A 23,352-nucleotide genomic window follows, 5' to 3' on the forward strand; every position below is an offset into this window, starting at 1 on the left:
ACAAAGTTCATGTGTTGATACACCCCAACAAAATAGTGTAGTTGAACGGAAAAATCATCATATACTCAAGGTAGCTTGCTCCTTACTCTTCGAAGCTCACGCTCCAACCAAATTTTGAGGGGAATCAATCCTAATAGCTACCTATCTTACTAATCGTCTCCCTTCCAAGGTTCTTAAGTTCAACATTCCATTTCAGGTTCTAAAAAATTTGTATCCTACACACATATTTGTCTCCAACATCCCTCTCAAACTCTTTGGATGTAAGCATTCGTCCACATCTACTCTCAATATTGAGGAAAGTTTGACTCACGTGCACTTAAGTGCATTTTCTTGGGATATTCAGCCAACAAAAAGAGTTATAAATGTTTCTCTCCTATCACCAAGAAATTTTATCACTATATGAATGTCACCTTTTTTGAACACACCCCATACTACTCCAATACCACAATTCAAGGGGAGAACAAAATTGAATTCCAACATTGGGATTGGAAGACCCTACTCGAACCAAGTCCTTCCTAAATCTTACCATCAACATCACTCAACCCTTCACCAAGTCCTTCCTCTCCATCATTATCACAATCACATGTGCCGCCTATCTCAGAACCACAAAAGAACACACCACCTTCCCATGACACAGTGAAAGTCAATGTGAGGAGAAAACATTTTGCATCTTTGCACGAAACTCAGTCGTGCCATGAATCGACTTGAGGCCAAGTTGAACCTGAAAAACAATAGGATCTAAGAGAATCAATTCCACAGATAGATCTCACATTGGACCAGCCTATGGCACACAGAAAAGGTACTAGATCTTGCACTCTTCATCCGATGCACAATTATATATCCTATTCACATTTATCTCCAAGGTACCAAGCATTTTTACATCACTTGACAAGATCAATATTCTTAGTTCTGTGTATGAAGCTCTAAAAGTGCCTAAATGGCACAAAACAATCCTAGAGGAATACACAGTCCTAGAAAAGAATGCGACTTGGACACTATCTGAGCTACCTCAAGGAAAAAGAACTATGGGATGTAAGTGGATTTTTTCAGTCAAGCGGAACCGAGATGGAGGCATAAATACATACAAGGCTCAACTAGTGGCAAAAGTTTACACCCAATCCTATCAGATTAACTATTAGGAGACTTTTGCACCGATTGCAAAACTCAATACCATCTGGGTATTACTGTCTATTGTTGCTAACTTAGATTGGCCTTTGATTCAAATAGATGTGAAGAACATCTTTCTAAATGGAGATCTCGTGGAAGAAGTTTACATGGATGTCCCTATAGGATTTGAGAAAGAAAGTATAAAAAAGAAAAGTATGCAAACAAAGGAGAGCCTTATATGGACTCAAACAATCACCCAGAGCTTGGTTTAACAGATTTGCTAAAGTTCTTAAAAGATATTACCAAGGTTTAAAATATCAAGTCCTGCCGAGATTTCGATCCCGGATCGAAACGATACAGTTTTGGTACCGTATCGTGCTGTGCCGATATAGTTTCGGTATTTTTAAAATATAAAATATATTAATTAAAAATAAAAAATTAATCTAAATATTTAAAAATAAAATATTTTTAAAAAGAATAATAAGATAATTTTATGAAATTTTAATTAACTCTATTTAAATTATCCCAACTATAGCTAGGAGTTAATTAAAATTATTAACCTAAGTTATCATTAAAACCTAAGCTAAAAAAACTAATCCACTGTTCTGCGTGAGACCGGGCCACGCGCAGCCTACGTGATACCTCCGAGGGCATCACCGAACCAAAGTGATGCCTTCGAATAGCGTCCTAGCTGAAACCATGGGTGTCCGTGTCGGTGTTGGTCCACTAGCGGAACGAGAAATTTTGCCGGTATTGAACGAAACAGCTAGGGATTTCAAACCTTGGAGATGACTACTCCCAGACTCAAGCTGATCACACGCTATTTGTGAAACATTTTTCAAGTGGGAAAATTTCAGTACTAACTGTATATGTTAATGAAATTGTCCTTATAAGAAACCATGAACTAGAAACCAAAAGGCTCAAGACACTCTTATCTAAGGAGTTTGAAATCAAGGATTTGGGACAACTCAAATACTTCTTGGGAATGGAGATTGCTAGAAATCACAAGGGAATCTTTGTAACTTAAAGAAAGTATGTTCTTGACCTACTACAAGAAATTGGGTTGAGTGGATACAAGTCATTTAATACACCTATGGATCCTAATACCAAGTTAAGATCTCAGACTGATAAAATGAAAGTTGATAAAGGACGATATCAATGATTAGTAGGCAAACTTATCTACCTAACTCACACTCATCCAAATATAAGCTTTGTTGTCAGCTACGTTAGCCAATTTTGCGAAATCCTTCAATTGATCACATGGATGTTATAATCCGAATATTGAGATATCTAAAAGGGGACCCAAGAAAAGGACTCATGTTTAGAAAGATAGACAAACAAACCTTAGAGGTTTACACTGTTGCGGATTGGGCAAATTCACTTAGTGATAGAAGATCTACTTCTAGATATTGTACATTCGTCTGGGGAAATTTGGTTACTTGGCGTAGTAAAAGGCAAACAGTGATCGCTCAAAGTAGTGCCAAGATAGAATTCCGAACTCTGACATTAGACATTTGTAAGGAATTTGGTTACAATGAATTCTAATTCAAATTATATGTGATAATCAATTAGCCATTGTCATTGCCATTGCCAAGAATCCAGTTCAACAAGACCATACCAAACATGTGAAAATTGACAGACATTTCATTAGTAAGAAGATTGAAAATAAAGACATCATGCTCCGCCATGTACCTTCAAAACACCATGCAGTTGACATTTTGACAAAGGCACTATTCAGACCCAACATCGCTGAAAGAAGCTCGATTCTAGGTTTGGAAAGCATCTATCACCTAGTTTGAGGGGGAGTGTTGAAATTCAAACTAAACAACCTATTATTTTATCCCTATTTTGTAGGGATTTATTTTGTCCAATCTATTCCCTAGATGGATTGTAATTAGCGTATATTTATCACATCCCTGATTTTAAGGGATCCACATCCCTGATTTTAACAGATTTATCTTTGTATATAAGGAGGATATTCTATCGATGAAATATATAATTTTTCCACTATGATTTTCTGTCAAACAACAATTATCATATTTAATCTAACTCAAATTCATCCAAAAGATGGAAATTAGGAAAGAGAAAAAAATATATATTACAGTTTTATTTTCCATTGAAGAATTGGAGATTGAACAATGACCCAAAAGACATCAATTTGATAAAATAGAAGAGAAAGCTTTCTTCAAACTTTCTTTTCCTAGAGTACTTTCCTTCCAAAAAAACTGCATATCTCCTCTCTTCCTTTTTCTTTTCCTCCTAAAAAACTGCATATCTCCTCTCTTCCTTTTTCTTTTCCTCCTCATTTTAATCTCTCAAAGAAACACATCCCAAGGAATCCATTCCATACTCCTAGATTAAATATATTCAACCACGTTGAGCAAATGACAATAAGACAAGTCCCAGTCAAAAACTCAACCAAATTCTACTTGAGGCACCACTTAAATGAATGAATGCAAATACCATCCTGATTGTAAAAAGTGGTAGTAAACAATGTTTAGACGCTGAGAGGAGGAAATATAGCAAATACCTCATGGAGCATGCTCACTCTAAGAGACTGATTATGACTTCTTTTGGGCAGTGGGTTTGTACAAATTGTATCCAAATGCTTCAAGATGAATACACAGATTAGAAATAAAATAGAGAAATTCCAACTTAGCCTCAAATAAATGACAAATGAAGAACACCTTTGAGAAGAAAAGGTATTTCTTTGTACTCAAAAGATACATTGTTGGACCACTTGTTAGGGGATCCGTGCACAACTCATAGAGAAGCTGAAACAAGAGAAAAATTATCAAATCTGAAGAAAATGTTACTCTAATTTGAGCAGAAATATAGTGAGCCAAACAAAAAAACAGCATTCTAACCTGAAAACCAAATTCATGCAGTAAACTGTTCATATCTGGCTTCGAAAGTTTTTCCAGATTATCAAGAATAACCTTCAAACAGCTGCACTAATCCATCCAGTACTAAACAATATGCCATTATCAGACACAAGAGATTATACAATTGCTTACTGTACCTGTAATGAACTTTTGGCTGCAAGATGCTCTGCTCAACAGGACTATCAGTGTCAAACCTAAGAAGCAAATGTGTAACATTTGGGGCTGGGCGATTTATGTTATCAATAAGAAGCTGAAAAAAATAAGAGAAAATAAAGAAAGGTATGAAAAAATAATTGCCACAGGAATTATAGTTTTACTATACTAACACTGATACAGAAAATAACAATTATGAAGTACCTGCAGAATAAGAACACCAAGATCATCTTTAGCATTCTCAATGCTCTCACACTCTTCAAAGCGTGATTCCAAACAGGCTGCATAATCCTCAACAAGACACTTAGCAGTGTTTGATTTTAACAGTAACTGTACGAGGCCAATCATTCTAGAACTGTCAAGGACAAGGTTAGATATAAATCCTCAAGTATATGAACCAAACAGGATTCTTGACAAACAACCGTTCAGAAATTTCAAGTGCCATAAGAAAAAGAGTATCAAGCTGTAAAATGGAAATTTATTTGATGGTACCTGAGTATACTCATGATTTTTATAGAATATTGCTGAATTTGAGGAGAAAAATCATATCGGATGTACTCCAGAAGTGTGAAAATCCAGTTAGGGTTTTGAGATAGAATGACATCCAAAGGCTGTGCAATCAAAGAAAATAAGGTAAAAACAATGACCTGACATGGGAGAAAAATGGCCAGATAGGTTAAGCATAGATTAAAACCTGATGCAAAGGGCGCCAGAAATCAGAGAGAAATATATCTCTGTCCATAACAAGGAGAAGGATTTCAAGAGAGAGTTTTACAGCTTCCTCTAATAGCTGACCGTATGATTGACTAGTCCTCTCAGAGATGATGATGTCAGCACCCAATGAAATGATGCTCATGATGTTACAGAAAGCAGTTTTACCACTCATGAAGTCCTGCAGGAACAGCAACATTCTTAATACTCACTGAAATAGAACTGCCAGTGTATATAAACTAATTTTAATCTAGGATAAAACCTGATAGTTATAGTTTAAAAAAAAAAGGAACTTCTAAGAAAAACAAACAAATAATGGCCAACCTGAAGATTGGGTTTTTTCTAATCATCTTAGCTGTCATTTTCAACACAAATATACTTCAACACTCTACCTAAGACTCACTGCAAGCCTCTAGTATGATATTTCAACCCATAAACGGAATTTTTCAACTTAAAAGTACCTGAAAACTCCACATGATACTACTTACAAGCCTTTGGTATAATTTTTCAAGCCAAATTTATTTTATGCTATCAAGGCGATAAACCATTTTCAACTCAAAAAAAAAAAAACTTTTTTAGACCCAAAAATCATTAAACATTCCACTTAACAGTCCTAAGAAGCCTACAGTATGTGCAAAATGACCTATCTTGGCCTCTTGGGCGATCAAGATAATTTGATGTTTTCAAATCAAAAATTCATACACTATACCTGAGGCTCAAACGAAGACTAGTATGATATTTTAAATGATATAATTTGGATTCATAGAAGAGATTTTAAAAGATGGCCTTGATGGTTATTTTATAATAAGAAACAACATAAAATTCCATTTGGGACTCTCATTAAAGCTCTATTGTGAATTTCTAGGCAAAATAACATGTTTTGAGACACAAAGGTGATTTATGAATATCACCTTAACATTCTACCTGAGGTTCACAAGAAGATTCTGGTATGGTATTTTACTCAAAATGGCATATTTTGGATCATAAAAGAGACGTTAAAAAAATGACCTTGATGGTAATTTTATAATCAGAAACAACTGAAAATTTCATTTATAACTCTCAGGAAGGCTCCATTATGACTGTCTGGGAAAAATAACATGCTCTGAGTCACAAAGGTGATTTATGAACGATCACCTTAACACCATTTTGAACTAAAACACCTAGATACTGTACATGAGACTCCTAAGAAGTCTTTAAAATGATAGGTTTTCAAGAAAATTATTTTAATGACCATTTTCCAACAAAAACACTAATACTTTCCAACCAAGGCTCCCATGAAACCTTTGGTAATTTATTTTGTCAAAATGAGTTGATTTGGGCCATTAAGTTTTTTTTTAATCACCTGGATGACTTGTATTGTTTCAACTCAAATGTAGTTTATGGTTATACGTCAAATTCTCAAATACCTCTAATATCACTTTTTGGCCCAAAACGAACAAGCTTGGCTGTCAAAATTATTTTAAAAGAGGAATTTAGCTTGGCAAATTAGGGTTATTTAGGTATTTGAAGGGAGGTTTGTGAATTAAGCATTTTCAAAGGTCAAGAAACTCAAACCTCAGATGTGCCAAAATAATAACATTTTGCCAAGAATCATCTAATATCAAGGTTTATGAATCAAAATATTGAAATGTATTCTGTCATTGGACAAATTGAGAAACAGACTATGTTTATGCAGCTTGGATTCATGAATCTCAACACCTTTGTAGCAAATATTTGGAATCAACTACTTAAATTGTATCCTCCATGAGTTCCATACAAGGTAATATCACTGCTTATATTTAAATAAATTAAATCACTTTTACTACACTGGCTAATAATTTATTTTGCCCCCCTTTCCCTCTTAAAACTTTCTAGTATAATCTTCCTTCCACTCTAAAAGATTTAACTTATCTCACTATATAATCTATTGCTCATCTTCCACTCTATTAGAGTTTTACCTAATCCTTCTTGAATAATAGTATGTTTTATTTTATCCTTTGAAAAATCTCAACACATCAATGACAAGACTAATGGCTTTTAAATGTGGGTGGGGTTGGTGGGAGTGGACCATTGTGGCTCTTGCTGAAAATGTGCACCATATATCCAATCATAAACCAACAAAAGAATTTCTAGCATATAGCAAAAATTTTATAATTATATTACTACATATAATACTTTCAATGTGCATTTAATAATTATTGTAGCAAAATGGTGCAGCGTGCACCTTGATGTTGCAAATACAGGTTATGTAAGATGCTAAAGTTTCTGTACCAAGACCATGTCAGATGCTCAATGATGTATAATGCTATTAGGATGAGCCTTCAGCTAGAAAAGAAAGTAACAGCAAGCATACTGTTCAAACATCATACGAGACTAGTAAGTCAAGATTTCAAGAAAAGTAAGCTTGACTGCATAAACCAAGTAATAGGATGAAAATTAGAGTCTGAAACACATTATCCTTCTATACAAAAAACACTCAAAGCAAAGGTGAGGATCTGGCTGTATTACCACTTGGTTTACAAAGTGAAATATCCATCAACTCAGTTATTAGCAACTAATTTATAAATAAAAAATATTTATATCCTTTTCAAAACACATACTTTTAGAAGTTCCAATGCAGGGATCTGGCTGTCAATTGTAGATGTATAGGCCACGCCTGGTGACAATGACATGTCATTAGCTTTTTCAGACTCTTCTTTGTTTATATTGTACATTTTCAGAACCCTGCAAAATCACAATTGTAGTCAAATCCAAGGTTACACAACTGAGCAAGACAAAAACATATAAAAAATTCAGCAACTATAGTTTTAACAACCCAATAAATGTGAAAAAGAAGTATACTACAGCATGGTTTAAAATTTCTATCCGTGTCGAGGTTTAGGTCCCGAATCGGAACGATACAATTTTAGTTCCGTATTGTGCCATGCCGATATGGTTTCAATATTTTTTAAATATAAAACATATTAATTAAAAATAAAAAATTTAATCTGTATATTAAAAAATTAAAGAAAAAAATACAAGATCACAAAGCTTTTATATGGTAAATAAATAAATTATCATATATTTTTGAAATTAAAATAAATAATATATATAATTATTAGGGTAGTTTTATTAGAGTTTGAGTAAGTCTGTTTATAGCAAAGAGTTGATTGAAATTATTAAACTAAAGTTTTTAGTTTAACCCGTGCCTGTGCCGTCCACAGTTATGATGCTGGACAATGGGTGGAATAGTAAAGTTTGCACATTTTGCCCAACACATAACGGAATTTAAAACCATGTACTACAGAACTATTTTTCTATTTGTTACACTATAAGAAATTGAATCCAAGTTACATGTAAATATAAGTAGAATTTAGCCCCTTCAATAATGCCATTGGAATAGTGTAACATGAAGCATATACAAACAACATAAGAAAAGACTACTTCACCAAAAAGCATTTGGCTAGGTAAGATTGTGATTGCAAATACAATATCATACATCAATATCACTCACATTTGGAAGTGCTGAAGGCAAGCAAGCACTAGTTGCCATTTCTCATGAGGATCAGCATATGCCCTCTGAGGAAAAGGCCCAAAAACATGATCATATACAAACCTGAAGATACCAACAAATCTGCAAGAAAGTATAACATCAATAACTTAGCAAGATCATAACATAACATTTAGTACAAATATTTATCAAGTTGAAAAAGAATAGAACCTTCGCCCTCGATCGCTTTCATCTTTCTCTTGTGCAATAAGAGTATTTAACAAATTCAGAAATGATATAGTTGATGGATACCGCTCCCTCCTTGCTTCAACTTCGTTTAGCTCAAATTGCATGTCATAAACCTACGGCCACAAAAACAATGCAATGGAAAATAATTCTTTATGAAACCAATACAAAATAACTGCAAGCAAAATGATCAGAATTTCATAATCTTGATATAGCAAGAAAAGAGATGCTAAAGCATTTCATTTCATATCCAAATATTCAAAATGACATTTGATCAAAAGTTAATTCATGATAGATGAAACAACTTGCACACGAGATGATTTTTGAGAGTTGAGATACAAACAAAAAAAAAATTTCAGCCCCATAAATTCATAAACTACATTCACAATAGGAGACATGGAACATTGAATGTGATGGCTTTGTAAGAAGCATGATTACCAAAGTCAGTATTTGTATCACAATTGGTTAGTCAATAACTCATAAATCTGAATCAACAGGAAAAAAACAAATGAGAAAGACATCAAAAATCATATATGAAATTACAATAGATATTTTAAAATTTTATGAATGTCTAGTGTGTATCCAATTATTAATAATGCAATATAATTTATTAGAAATGAATATATTTAATGTTACTACGGTACATGTTATTTGCCGATGATATTATTTTGATCAATGAGACACATGAAGAACTAAATACTATGCTCGAATCTTGACGAGAGACATTGGAAGTTAAAAGTTTTAAGCTTAGTAGAGTATATATAGAATTTAAATTTAGTAGTAATAGTAGACGTAGCAAAAAATTGTTAAGAGAGAAAATGATGAGTTACTTATAACTGAAAGTTTTAAATACTTAGAATTGCTTTTGCAAAATGATAGAGGGTTTGATAGAGATGTTCTACATAAGATACAAGCAAAATAGTTGAAATGGAGGAGGGTGTAAGGTATTCTTCGTAATCATAAGGTACCTCTAAAACTTAAAAGAAAATTTTATAAAACAACAATTAAACCTGCTATATTATATGAAGCGAAATGTTATAGAGGGTTTGATAGAGATGTTCTACATAAGATACAAGCAAAATAGTTGAAATGGAGGAGGGCGTAAGGTATTCTTCGTAATCATAAGGTACCTCTAAAACTTAAAGGGAATTTTATAAAACAACGATTAAACCTGCTATATTATATAAAGTTGAATGTTAAAATATGAAACAAGTACATGACTAGAAGATGCGAGTCACAGAGATGAATGTGCAAATATAGGAGAAGGAAAGGATAAGAATTGAGAATATTATAGAGAAAGACATATGGCACCTATTAAGGAAAAAACACTAAAAGACACATTTAAGATAGTATAGGCATGTACTTAGACAATCAATAAATACTTCAATTAGGTAATATGAGGTCATGACAAATACACACATTAATCAAAAAAGAAGAAGACCAAAGAATATTCAATTAGCAGACATAGTGGGATAAAGATTTAGTTGTTATAGTACTATGAATATGCATAATAAAAATATTATAATGAGTATAAAATCATAATTTCAATATAAATTGCTAAATAAAATTAAATTGTTAATATATACTTTTTAATAAAAGTGTTATTATTTAATATTGATGTTTTAGGGCTTATCAATGTCCCTAATTAAATTTTAGTTGAAAGAATGGAAGTTTTAAAATAGTTGTTGACAAATAAAAATTATTGTGTTGTCTCAATGAGCAAGGGAAAGAGGAATAAAGTACTAAGTTCAAGTTATAGCAAGATTGAATATCTTATGTGGTGAGACGCAAATTGTAGCAAGGTCATGCAATTTTAAAGGAAAACAATGAGAGCTCTTAAATTGTGTTTGATGCACCATAATAATCGAGAGCAATTCCCCAAAAATGCAAACTTCGTTTGTGACCTTGTCAAATTGTTATTTTCACATGAAATTCAATACATTCTACAATAGAACAAGATTTAATGTATCATTCAACATAGAGTTTAAATCAACTGCATAAACGATATGATTTTGGCACCATGACATGTTGATATTTAGTAAGCTTCAAAGCATATTAAGATCAACTAGTTTCTACCATTAAGCTTGTTTCCCTCTAATATAAGGTTATAGCAATAAAAAGTGAATTATAGTATTGGAAAAAAAATAGTTCCAAGATAAAAGAAGGATCCCAACTATTTATCTTACTAATAGCAAAATGAGTGTCGAGCAAAATCGTCTGAGAGAATTCAATCTTTAAGAATAGATCAACCTTAAAATTTTTGAGACTCAAATTAAATGATGCTCTTAGACATTTCATATTAGAACTAGTTTCTCCATACGTCCATAAATATATCACAATTACCCATTGGAAGTTGGAGTTGGATAATCATAATTGGAATTGGAACAACCATAGGTGTTTATGATAATCGGATATGGATGCATCTAGATTTCTCCAACACAAGTTCGAGCTTCCCTCTTCCTCTCCCCTTTCTATTTATAGTGTTCCTATTTGTTTGGCAAGCAAAATTGAAGGATGAATCACTGAAAAGGGATATTTGTTCCAAATGGTACCAACCACCATAGGCCTTGTCTTGATTGATACCACTAAAATTGTACCTTAATGAATGATACAATACATTTATTCATGTCAAAACAGTATCTATATTGATTGACTAAATTATCAAGATCGACACTTAAAACATGCTTCAGAACAATAGCAACACCTATGATTTGGAAACAGTTTAATACACACTGAGGGAACAGGGCAAAAATACTCTACTGCATTGAACCAGCTGGATATGCCCAAACAATAGGCACCAGTCTTCCAAGAACATGTATTCCTTATTGACCATTTCAGTTTGACATGAAATTCCACTCATTCAACATAACCACCAAGACGGATCAAGTAAAGATGAAATTGTACTAGTTATTTAAATAGAAAACACAATGCTGGAAAGATGATCATATTCAACCCCTCTTTGTGTTCCTCAAGATAGGACAAGAAATTAGTTAAGCTTGCCCTATTAACACAACAAACTCCATCTTGTCTATTTCAGATAAATGAATTAGGAGTATTAGCTCCTATCCAGGATAGCACCATTAATTGAAAGAAAACTAACAGTTCGAACTAGTGGAAATTGCAGTAAATAAATTCCAGCAATCAACAAATCGTGCACAGATAAGATCCATATTCCAGGGCATCAAAACAACCAAATAAGACCAGATTCCAACAGTACACAATGATGATCTTAAAAAACACTTGTCTGTCTTCATACAGTCAAACAATATCTTCCAGAATACAGATGAAAGATAGGTATGGGAAAAGAGGGAGATACCTGTAAAGGTCCGTGTTGTCCAATAGGGCTAAAAGGAGCAACAGCAACAGGTAGGTCATATTGTTCAAGGAAATTCCAGATGGTATCCTTTAAGGCAGGAGAGACTTTGATGAAAGATGCAATAGCATTTCGCAGAGCACCCTGCATAGAAATTTAAATATTCTAATATATGCTTTAAAATAGCAAAATAAATTTCAAGAATTATAATAGGTAATAGCTTGTAACCTTTAAATATGGTGGCACATTCTCATAACCAAGGAGCTTGAATAAGGGTTCAATGTCTTGAAACCATCTCCTCCTTTCAGAAGGATTCCCATTTTCAACCACCTATCACGGTTTATTATTAGTCAATTCTGACAAGTGAAAAAATAAATCATTCAGGCTAAAAATTTAAATAACTTGACAACAATGTCAACAGATGTTGGAAATATTAACTAAGAACACATAGACTAAATAATAAGGTACAGGTCACAGGGTAAATGTAGTGTAAATTCCCGGACATCAACACACTGAACTAAGTAAAAGAAAAGCAAAATAAACCAAACGCACTAAGAAAATCCAGTAAACATGGACTTTCTTCACAATAACTTACGCTATGAAAGCATCAGAAGTTAAAAAGATACTAAATATTTTATAAATGTTGCAGTACAGATTTGCAATATATTTCCACAAGTCATAGTTACTCCCCATGCCAAATCAGTTAGCCCATCAATCTTATTTGGACAAATGCGATGCAACATAATGCTGTCTAACAATTCTTTGGCCTATGTTTACTTCATACAATGGATGAGGAAAAGAAAGGAATCCCTAGAGAAAATAAATCCCTAGGGAAAGGGAACGGAATCTTTTCTCTCTTATATTTGTTTACTTTGATACAAGGAGGATGAATAAATCTCTTATATTTAAAATTATTAATTTATATAAATAAAAAAATTTATTTATTTATTTACCAAAATACCCCATCCCTTTTGCCCCACCCGGCCACCCCTTCTTCCCTGCTCGCCTGCTTCTCGACGCCGGGAAGCGAGCTCACAGCTAGAAGGATGCAACGCAACCTCATGGCCTGCGGCCGTAGCCACCACCAGGGCGAGACAGGAAGGCGGGCGGCGCAGGGGCATCCGCCTGCTTCTCGACGCCGGGGAGGTCCGGCATGCTGAGCGACGCGAGCATGTCGAGGGTCTCCTTGTCGACCTCGATGTGATCGACCTTGATGGCGGACTGGTCCGGCACGAAATCCATGCGGCGCTCGCACTCCTCCTCCTGGAGCTTGAGGGAGATGCCGCGCTGGATCCGGCGCATCAGGTGGGTGCTGAACCCGGCGATCTTGTTGCGGAGCCTCTTGGAGGGGATGATGGCCACCTCCTCCAGGATCTTCTTGTTGGTGTGGAAGTCGAAGGTCATCCTCGAGTAGTAGCGCTCGATGACTTGGAGGGGAGCGATGGGGGCATCGGCCGGACTTCCGTGAGCTGATGGGGGCATCGGGGGCGCAGGAGAGGAGCAGGACGAAGGATAGTTACATCTTTTTTTTTCTATCCTTGCGTTCCGCCTGATTTGGAGGGGAGTGATTTTGACAGAAAATCCATCAACAGATGGATTAACTTTCTCTCCCTTCGTAAAAATTGAGAAAAGTAAACGGTGGATGCATGCATGCAAAGGAAAGTTTTCCACAATTTCTCTTTCCGCACCTCCAAGTAAACTGGGCCTTGAGGTCATTAATTTGAACTGTATATACATAACAGACAATCCAAACTACTGATTACAGTAATATAATACCATAAATATTTCAGGTACTCCATTCACTTTGTTCTCAAAAATGACCATCCTTACACAACTATCAAAAGAAATTTCCTTCGATTAATGCCTAGAAGTTAATACCTTCAAAAATAGCCACTGACCCAGGACATAAATGTTCATGCTTCTCCACCTATTAAACACATTGACTAAAATAGTTTCACAAATAAGAATATGAACAAATGAAATGAGTTTCTTTCATCATTCCTATTTAATACAATAATGAAACTAGAAACCATTAACGGAAACTATATGCAAAACTAAAACCTGTATTTTTGCTTCCACTCAATAACATTGTGCACATAAAACTTCAAATGTCAAAAAAAAGGTAGAGAGCATGGCATTGATTGATCAGTTTGACTTGTCCTAAGTTCACATCTTTTACAGAGGGATCCTTAAGTAGTTAAATAGAATTTTTCTAAATAAAAGAGGGCAAACATCATTTCCATCCTCCAGCATAAAAGGCTGCCTAATTTAATGCCTTTCCTGAACCCAAGTTGCATTTCTTGTGAACTTTAGGAAGTGTCAAAACAGAAAGTGACACTCATGAAGTATGCTAACAAAAACAAGCCAAGTTGTATCTTTTTACATCATTAAACTTTGCAACTTTGCTTCTTCAATAATACTGAAACATGATAACTATGAGAAGAAACAGATTCAGGCTTAGTGTAGAGGAGGACTATTAAGTTTAATCCCTACATAGTTTCCTATACGTATATTCCTATATATTAGAGTATTTACAAATAGGCCTCCAACACTCCCCTCAAATTGGTTGAAGAATCTTATCCTCTCATGAAAAATTGGATCAGAAGAGATGTAAATGGAAGCATGCTTGTACAAATGTAGCTTTATTGATTTAGCAGTAGATTCAGCACAACCATAGCCGAAGCTTCTAATTCTGATTCACACTGCGGAATATTGGAGATCTCTATTTTTTACTGCAGTTGTTGAAGGCAAACTTTGTTGTAAGTTAGACAAAACCTTTGTCAAGCTAAATTCAGTCATCTGGTTTTCCCTTTTTCAGATTCAAAGATGATATGGGTTGGATGGGGGTCCATGGTTTATATAAAATTGATTGCTTATTATAGATCTTGGAGTAGAGAGGAGCGCTTAGGGAGGGTTAATCTCAAATCAGTGCCAATTTGGGTTAGAATTCATGAATTACCTCTTAGATAAATAAAATCAGTGCCACTAAATGAATTTTATCTGTTTTATCATTGCTAGTCAAACCTTCTTTAGCCTCTCTACCATGATTAATGTGTATATGTCATGATCTCAATCCCCTCCTATATCATCATGAGCCCAATAACATAAGAGGATCCATATAGCCAACCCCACTTAGTGGGATAAAGGTTTGGCTGTTGTTTGTTGTTGTATGCTTTTGAACAATTCCATCTAGCTGGAATACACAATATTGAGTTCAAAATATTAGCAAATTACTGTAACAGATACCAACTAATTACAATCTTGCCATATATCATCACCAATATAATCCCAAGGAAACATCGAATGTCGCCTTACAAAAATAACATAGTAGTTCCATAAACATGTAAGCTTAGTGATTAGTTAATTGCTAAACTGAAAAGGTAAGAACTAGATGGGAGATAAAATGACCAAACCTTCTGTAGAACATTTAGATATCCAACAAGGGCTTGTGCATCACCTTCCTGGATATCCGGAAGCAGATTTCCAGAGGTTTGTAGAGCTTGTTTGAACATACCATCATATATAGACAAGCAATCAAATAAAGTACTCCATCCAATTGACCTGAAGATTTTACCCTGCAGGAGCTCATATACTTTTGAAGCGCCTTCCTCTGTGGAAGCCTGGGTAAATACACGACATAAAATACTATTTACACAATATGATCATGACATAAAGAACCCATTTCTAGCATACCAAAGTACCAAGGAGCTTCAAAAATGCTACAAGAGTGTGTATATTAGTATGATCCTCCCCAGCAAAGTGTATAAATGCCCACAGCTCTTCATTTCCATATAAAAGCTCCGGTTCTTTCTGAGAAGATGAATTCATAAGGAACTGCATTAGCATATCCAAAGAAACTAAAAGAACAAATTGAAACAAAATCTCAAAGTCTTTATTAGCAGATCAAACAAGGAAAACCATCAAGTTAAAAAAAATAAATAAATACATAAATAAAATTAACAGGCATCTAAAGTTAGTAACTGAGAGCATACTTAAATCTACTATGCAGAAACAAAGCGCATGCACAATAGATTGAAATACAAATCAATATAGGCTACCACAATTGCAATTGTATTTTTCTTTACCAGGAAATTGGGATGGCTTATAGGTTGCAAATCCAGATCCTGACAACGTATTTTCTATATGAAGAAAACAGAAGGAAAAAACCAAATAGGAAACAATACAGGAAGAGTGGAAGTAGTGGTATGTGCAGAAAAAGGGCTTAATAGAAGAAACTCATCGATTCCACCTACATATTCACCTTCCAAAAAGAAATAAAGCTATCAATGTCTTTACAGTTTCTTGATGATCAAGGCTATAGGCCAAAAAGAAACATAATTAGTTGTTTGCTACAATGAGTTCTGCCAGTTTGTGGTAAAGTCCGACCCAGGCATGTCAACAGAAGTTCATTCGAGAACATGCATCCATCAAGGTGACAATAGAAGAAAAAAAATGAGAAATTAATCTATAATATTTTGAAGGAGAGCTTTGGCACAACAGTAAAATTGTTATGTGACCTTGAGATCACAGGTTTGAGTCCCGAAAACAACCTCTCGCAAAATGCAAAGACTGAAGACAACAGATCCAATATAATCTAACTCTTCCCCAGGACCCCACACTAGCAGGAGTGACTACCCTTTTTTATTTAGAATCTTAGCAATTTTGGAAAGCACAATCAAATCTGGTAAGATAGACTAACATTAAACAAGAAAAAGAATAAAAATACCTGATAAATTTCGCTGATGAATTCTAAAAGTGATACAAATGGCTCATAACCAATATCCGAAGCTTGCTTACTGCTAAGAGTTTTATCTCCAGACAAGAGATATGGGCTAATGCTACTCATAGCTTTATCCTTCATATCTTTCACCTAGACCGGAATAAGTGCCATGGTTAATATCAAACTTGTGATCTAAAGTGGATATTGTGAATTTAATAAAAAAACAGTATGTATGAAAAAAAAAAACTTAGTTATTCCACCTATTTAAGACCATAACCAGCTAAACCAATGTTCATTCAAATGGACTCTGATGTTAGTATTGAAAATTAAAAGATAAAAAAACTGCTAGCACAAACATCAATTCAAGATTCACCACACGAGAATAGCAAAGAAAAATTGTCTGAAATCTTACTACAGCCACCACAAAGTTAAAGCTCAAGTGTGAAAGGATTGGCATTCTCAAGGCTGATCGAGCAAATTAAATTTAACTCTTCTAATTTTAATAAGAACTATTGATCTTCTTGCACCAAATTTAATCAGAAAGCTTCTACTGGTTATCAATGTCATTGATGTTGTATGTGAAAAAATTATGAACCGCATCAATTTATTTTCCTTCTCCCACAATTTAACTTGTTATATTTCCTGATGCCAAAAAAGAACATTACTATTTGATATTAAGATGAATAAATCGATGTATTATATATTTAGCAAGTTCAGAATCAGGAATTTGAAGCAAATACCATGTTGTGCTGCTTAAGACATTTCACAAGTGTTTACTGCTAAATGGCATAAAAACCTAACAAAAACAAACTCTCCATAACCACACCACGGACTATTTCAAAGGGAGTGATTTAATACGGTTATAGATGTAAAATACCGAAATGTTAGAGTATTAAAAGGTTAATTAGAGTTAATTGAGCTTAATTTGATTGATTGGGCTCAATTAAAAGGTTAGTTGGGCTGTAAATTAAATAAGCCCAATTAGGAAGATATGGTTAAATGGGTTAATTGATTAATGGTTATAGGATCCAAACCCGTTAGCACAAATCCGCCCATTAAGAAACCGATAAAAACCTGCGCCGCGATCCTCTCTGCCCAGTTCGCGATCGCGCTCCTCTGCTCCCACCTCCGAGTCCTCTGTTCTTCCTTCTTTGTCCCGATCACGCGACTTCCGGCGATCTTCGGTGGAGCCGCGGACGAAGGAGAGCAAGACGACTAGGGATTCAATCACTGAGGGCTTGGTTTCGCCGAGGCTTGGCTGGAAATCCGAGAGGCGACGCGAAGGTCGGCGAACGGGAGAGTTAGGGAGAGGTAAGGATCCATTTGATCTTTGAGGTCTAGGGTTTTCTAAAGCCTAGATCGATGATTTCTACCGGTTTCTATAGGTTTTGAGTTGAGATCTCCTTTTTGATTTCTCTGATTCCAGCCGAAAGGATTGGATCTAGGTTGGTTGTTCGGCGGCTCTTCCTTGTTTGAACCGATCGGAGCTTGATTAGGGATCTAGGGTTTCCTCAAGGTGAGTTTCCTTTGATTGCTTTGATCTAATTGAGTTTCATAACTCAATTGGTTGAGTCTTGAGCAGATCTTGATTCAGTGAGGTTTCTTGATTTGGCCGGCGATGTTGATTGACTTGATCGGACGGATCTAGGCTGGGGTTTCACTCAGATCCGAGATTTGTGTTGGAGCTTGAATCTTGATTCAGCCGGCAGTATTGTTTGGCTGGAGCTAGGGTTAAGATCAGGGAAGCTGGGTCACGGATCCAGCAAAGGTAAGAATACTCGGATTGTGATTTTGTTGGAAGTCAATCAGATTAAGGTTACTGTTTGATTTAGAGTTATGGATTTATTGAATGGTTCAGATTCTATCTTGTTGGAATCAAAGGAGCAAGGGATCTAAAGTACTCTTCGATCCAGCCTTTAGATCAGAGGTGAGTTTTCCTTTAGTTGGATTTAATGGAATGGATCTGTTGATGGTGTTGAATTGGTTATGGATTTTATTAGGTTTATGTTGATTAGTGGATGATTGGGTTGACTAAATCTACGCTTAAATTGTTGGAATCAGGAGCGCAGCGGAAGATGTATTTTAATAACATGGATCTTCGTGGTACATATAGCTTTAAACAAAATGACATGAAATGAACAACATACCTCGTACTTCTTGACAATTGTGAATGATATCACAAATATGTAAGAGCCCCAAGTGTGACTCCTCTAGCGGTATCCACGCGCACTAGATCACGAACTAGACACGATCCTCTAGGTGCTAGCCTCTTGGATCAACAAAACTTTTGGAAGCACTATGGATCTCTCTTGATGGAAGAAAAAGGGAAGTGGAGAGAGAGCTCTTTCTTTTTCTTCTACTCCTCTCTTCTCTTTCAAGGGTGGCTATATATAGCCTCTAAGAGAAAGATGAAAAGTCTTCATCCATTAATATAATATTAATAAGAAAATCAAGAGTCTTCCATTAATATAATATTAATAACAAAAATGAAAAGTCTTCATTAATATAAAATTAATAAAGAGCTTTCATTAATATAGGAAAATGAAAAGTTTTCATTAATAAAGAAAATGAAAAATCTTTATTAATATAAGATTAATAAACAAAAACTTCATTAATGGAAAAGGAGGAAGAGTTTTAGATTTTAATAATTTTCTAAGAATCATCATGATTCAAATTTTCTCTTTTTGGATCAAATAAAATTACATTTGATCTTGATCCATTCTAGCTTCCAATATTTCAGAATTAATTAATAATCTAATTAATTCTTATTCAGAAATAATAAATTGATTAATTTTAGTATCCACCAAAATAATCAATTACAGATATTGTTCATGTCTATGTGCTATGCGTGCGACCCTCTAGGTTTTATACACGAAGGCAGTGTAAATCCATACACAGACTAAGGTAACCGTCTAGCAACAGTTTTTAGCCACCCAACGTGATAAAATATTAGTTATAAACTAAAACCACCATGAACCGATTACTGTGTAATTCAATCTCTTCATCTAGACTACATCCCAATTAATTTAGTGCACTATGCATCATCACCAATTAATTGTTTTACTTGATTTCCAAGATATAATAGACTCCTCTAGAATGATAAACCATTCCACCATGGCCATGGATTTCGAGTCACTAATATCTCTATCAAGCGGCCAGGATGTTAACCCCCTAATCTAAGAGAGCGATGAATCCTCTATTGACTCAACACTATTCTCTCTACACTTTGTCGTATACCCAATAACCGTATGAATCATAATCCGATTAAAGATTACTTTTAACGACATCAAAGTATATAACTCCATGCATAGAATAAATGAAGATCTCAAGTCAAAAGATCAGTTACACTCGTTCATAAGAGGATTGACCAATGATGCTTAATATGTGGTCTCCTCTTGAGCGGGTCGTGTCCAGTGTACCTCTAACTTGAGGCACCCCCAAGTACAACTTGGATATCCATCCCTCGGTCTATCTCGACCTAGTCATACTCAGCGTTGATCTAGATATCTATGCCCCCTCTAGATATTTATCTGATCAAGGACTATTTACAGATTAATATAACCATTAATCCGTGGGACTTTATCATCAATCACATACGTACAGAAAAGTAAATGATTAACGATAAATACTTAACTTTATAAAATAATTATCCACAAATACATAAGAGTGTCTTGGCACATAGGTGCACACACTAACAATCTCCCACTTGCACTATTGCCAAACACTGTTGACTCTCAGTCCTAGGCTCCTCACATGGGTCTCATGTTTCTGTAGAGGTAAGGCCTTTGTGAGTGGGTCTGCGATGTTCTCGCTGGTATCTACTCTGCTAACCAACACGTCACCCCTCTGAACAATCTCTCTGAGGAGGTGATACTTCCTTAGTACATGCTTAGATCGTTGGTGAGACCTTGGCTCCTTTGCTTGCGCTATGGCTGCATTATTATCACAGTATAACACAACTGGATCAACAATACTAGGAACCACTTCAAGCTCAGCTATGAAGTTCTTGATCCACACAGCTTCCTTTGCTGCCTCCGAAGCTGCTATGTACTCGGACTCAGCTGTTGAATCTGCAACTGTCTCCTGCTTGGAACTCCTCCAACAAACAGCTGCGCCATTCAAACAAAACACATAACCTTGCTGCGATTTCAGATCATCTCGATCTGTCTGAAAACTGGCGTCAGTATATCCTCTAACGACCAATTCCTCGTCTCCTCCGAAAACTAAGAACATGTTCTTTGTTCTTCTAAGATACTTGAGGATAGTTTTTACCGCAGTCCAATGATCCTCTCCAGGATCTGACTGATATCTACTCGTCATGCTTAAAGCATATGAGACATCAGGTCGAGTGCATATCATAGCATACATTATGGACCCTATAGCTGAAGCATAAGGTATCTTGCCCATTCTACTTCTCTCCTCTTGTGTCTTTGGACACATAACCTTGGAGAGATGTACACCATGTGACACTGGTAAAAATCCTCTCTTGGAGTCTTGCATACCAAATCTTTTCAACATTTTATCAATGTATGTACCTTGACTCAACCCCAATAACCTGCTTTGTCTATCTCGGTATATTCTGATACCTAAGACATAGGTTGCATCCCCAAGATCTTTCATTGAGAAACACTCACCCAACCAAGTCTTGGTAGATTCTAGGCTAGGGATGTCATTACCTATAAGAAGTATATCATCAACATACAATACTAGGAACGTAATCTTGCTCCCACTAACCTTCTTGTAAACGCAGGGTTCTTCTGGATTCTTGACAAAAGAAAAATCTTTAATTGCTTCGTCAAATCGTAGATTCCAACTCCGAGATGCTTGCTTTAGTCCATAAATGGACCTCTTGAGCTTACATAATTTATTAGCATTCTTGGAAGTTATAAAACCGGGAGGTTGTACCATATATACTTCCTCCTGTAACCTTCCATTTAGGAAAGCAGTTTTAACATCCATTTGCCAAATCTCGTAGTCCTTGTAAGCTGCTATAGCTAGCAAAATCCTAATGGACTTAAGCATTGCAACGGGCGAAAATGTTTCATCATAGTCAATTCCTTGACGTTGATTGAAACCCTTTGCCACAAGCCTTGCTTTATAGGTACTGATATTCCCATCCATGTCAATCTTTTTCTTGAAGATCCACTTGCACCCTATGGGTTTTACCCCAACTGGCACATCAACCAACTCCCAAACTTGGTTGGTGTACATGGAGTCCATTTCAGATTTCATGGCTTCTAGCCATTTCTCAGAATCATTTGAAGAAATTGCTTCCTCATAAGTCGACGGTTCATCATCCTGGATGAGTAACACTTCCTCATCTTGGGTTACCAACCAACCATATCTGTTTGGCTCTCGGTGTAATCTTGTAGACTTACGTTGATTTTGCGTTTCTTGAGCAGTCTCGGAAGAAGGAGACACTTGTACTTGTGGTACTGTCTCATTGTCCAACTGTTCATCTTCCAACCTGTTTGTAGTGTCTGAAATTTCTTCAAGACTTATTTCACTCCCACTACCCCTTTTAGAAATAAATTCTCTTTCTAAGAAAGTAGCATATCGAGCAACAATAACTTTGTGCTCACTTGGGAGATAAAAATAGTATCCCATTGTAGCTTTGGGATAACCTACAAACGTACATCTTATGGATCTTGCTGCAAGCTTATCAGAATTTTCATTCTTCACATAAGCATCACAACCCCATATCTTAAGATAAGACAAATTTGGTTTCTTTCCAAACCATAATTCATAAGGAGTCTTATCTACTGATTTGGTTGGAACTCGGTTAAGTATGTATGTTGCTGTTTCTAAGGCATAACCCCAGAACGACATTGGAAGATTCACATGACTCATCATTGATCTAACCATATCCATGAGTGTGCGATTTCTCCTTTCCGAAACACCGTTCCACTCCGGCGTTCTAGGAGGTGTAAGTTGGGAAACTATCCCACACTCTTTTAGGTAATCAATGAACTCGTGGCTTAGATACTCGCCACCTCGATCACTCCGAAGGGCCTTAATCTTCTTGCCACGTTGATTTTCGACCTCGTTCTTGAACTCCTTAAATTTGTCTAGAGTTTCGGACTTATGCCTCATTAAGTAGATATATCCATATCTACTTAAATCGTCGGTAAAAGTCACAAAGTAGGTATACGCTCCTCTAGCCTGAACTCGCAATGGTCCACATACATCACTATGTATGAGTTCTAGTAGTTCCTTTGCCCGTGCACCTATCTTGGTGAAAGGCTTTTTGGTCATTTTGCCTTGTAAACATGATTCGCATGTATCTATGGGCTCTAATTCAAAAGAGTCCAAATACCCATTACTGAGTAATCTAGCGATGCGTTTCTCGGTTACATGACCAAGTCTACAGTGCCAGAGATATGTCAAGTTTGAGTCATGCAGTTTCTGTTTCTTGCTTTCAATACAATAAATTTGTTCATCTAAGTTAAGAACATAAAGACCATTATTTGATAAACCATTCCCATAGAACACATTGTTTAAATAAAAGGAACATGACTTATCCTTGAACTGAAATACAAATCCCTTGGCGTCCAAACTCGACACCGAAATGATATTCTTTGAGAAACTAGGAACAAAATAACAGTTTTCTAAATTCAAAACAAGTCCACTAGGCAAATTTATTGAATAAGTTCCTACAGCTAACGCAGCAACTCTCGCTCCATTAGCTACTCGTAGGTCCATCTCGCCTTTGGACAACCGTTTGCAGTCACTTAGACCCTGCATGTTCGCACAAATGTGAGAACTACTT

At 35.6% G+C, this 23,352-nt stretch overlaps 2 protein-coding genes across 2 annotated transcripts in view; both read right to left on the minus strand.

The window, feature by feature from the left end:
* The window catches only part of LOC141846591 (nuclear pore complex protein NUP205-like), a 49,103-nt gene extending 33,637 nt beyond the window's left edge, over positions 1–15,466 (minus strand). The window contains 13 exon segments of the mRNA XM_074734627.1: positions 3,638–3,715; positions 3,795–3,881; positions 3,975–4,056; positions 4,130–4,242; positions 4,350–4,500; positions 4,638–4,756; positions 4,840–5,037; positions 7,436–7,559; positions 8,329–8,448; positions 8,536–8,666; positions 11,867–12,007; positions 12,092–12,193; positions 15,277–15,466. Coding sequence (XP_074590728.1) covers positions 3,638–3,715; positions 3,795–3,881; positions 3,975–4,056; positions 4,130–4,242; positions 4,350–4,500; positions 4,638–4,756; positions 4,840–5,037; positions 7,436–7,559; positions 8,329–8,448; positions 8,536–8,666; positions 11,867–12,007; positions 12,092–12,193; positions 15,277–15,375 — 1,545 coding nt within the window. The 5' untranslated portion in view covers positions 15,376–15,466.
* Positions 12,923–13,345, minus strand: LOC141846448 (small ribosomal subunit protein eS17-like). Its single transcript, XM_074734492.1, has one exon. The coding sequence runs from the start codon at positions 13,343–13,345 to the stop codon at positions 12,923–12,925; it is 423 nt and encodes a 140-aa protein (XP_074590593.1).
* Positions 15,467–23,352: the final 7,886 nt, after the last annotated feature.

The sequence above is a fragment of the Curcuma longa genome, chromosome 15 (genome assembly GCF_044706935.1).
Source record: "Curcuma longa cultivar G26 ecotype Majalengka, Jawa Barat chromosome 15, ITB_CL_G26_1.1, whole genome shotgun sequence".
In the NCBI taxonomy this organism is placed as follows: domain Eukaryota; kingdom Viridiplantae; phylum Streptophyta; class Magnoliopsida; order Zingiberales; family Zingiberaceae; genus Curcuma; species Curcuma longa.

Excerpts from the sequence above, each read along its gene's own strand:
- LOC141846448 (XM_074734492.1), bottom strand. The coding sequence starts at position 13,345 with ATGCCCCCATCAGCTCACGGAAGTCCGGCCGATGCCCCCATCGCTCCC.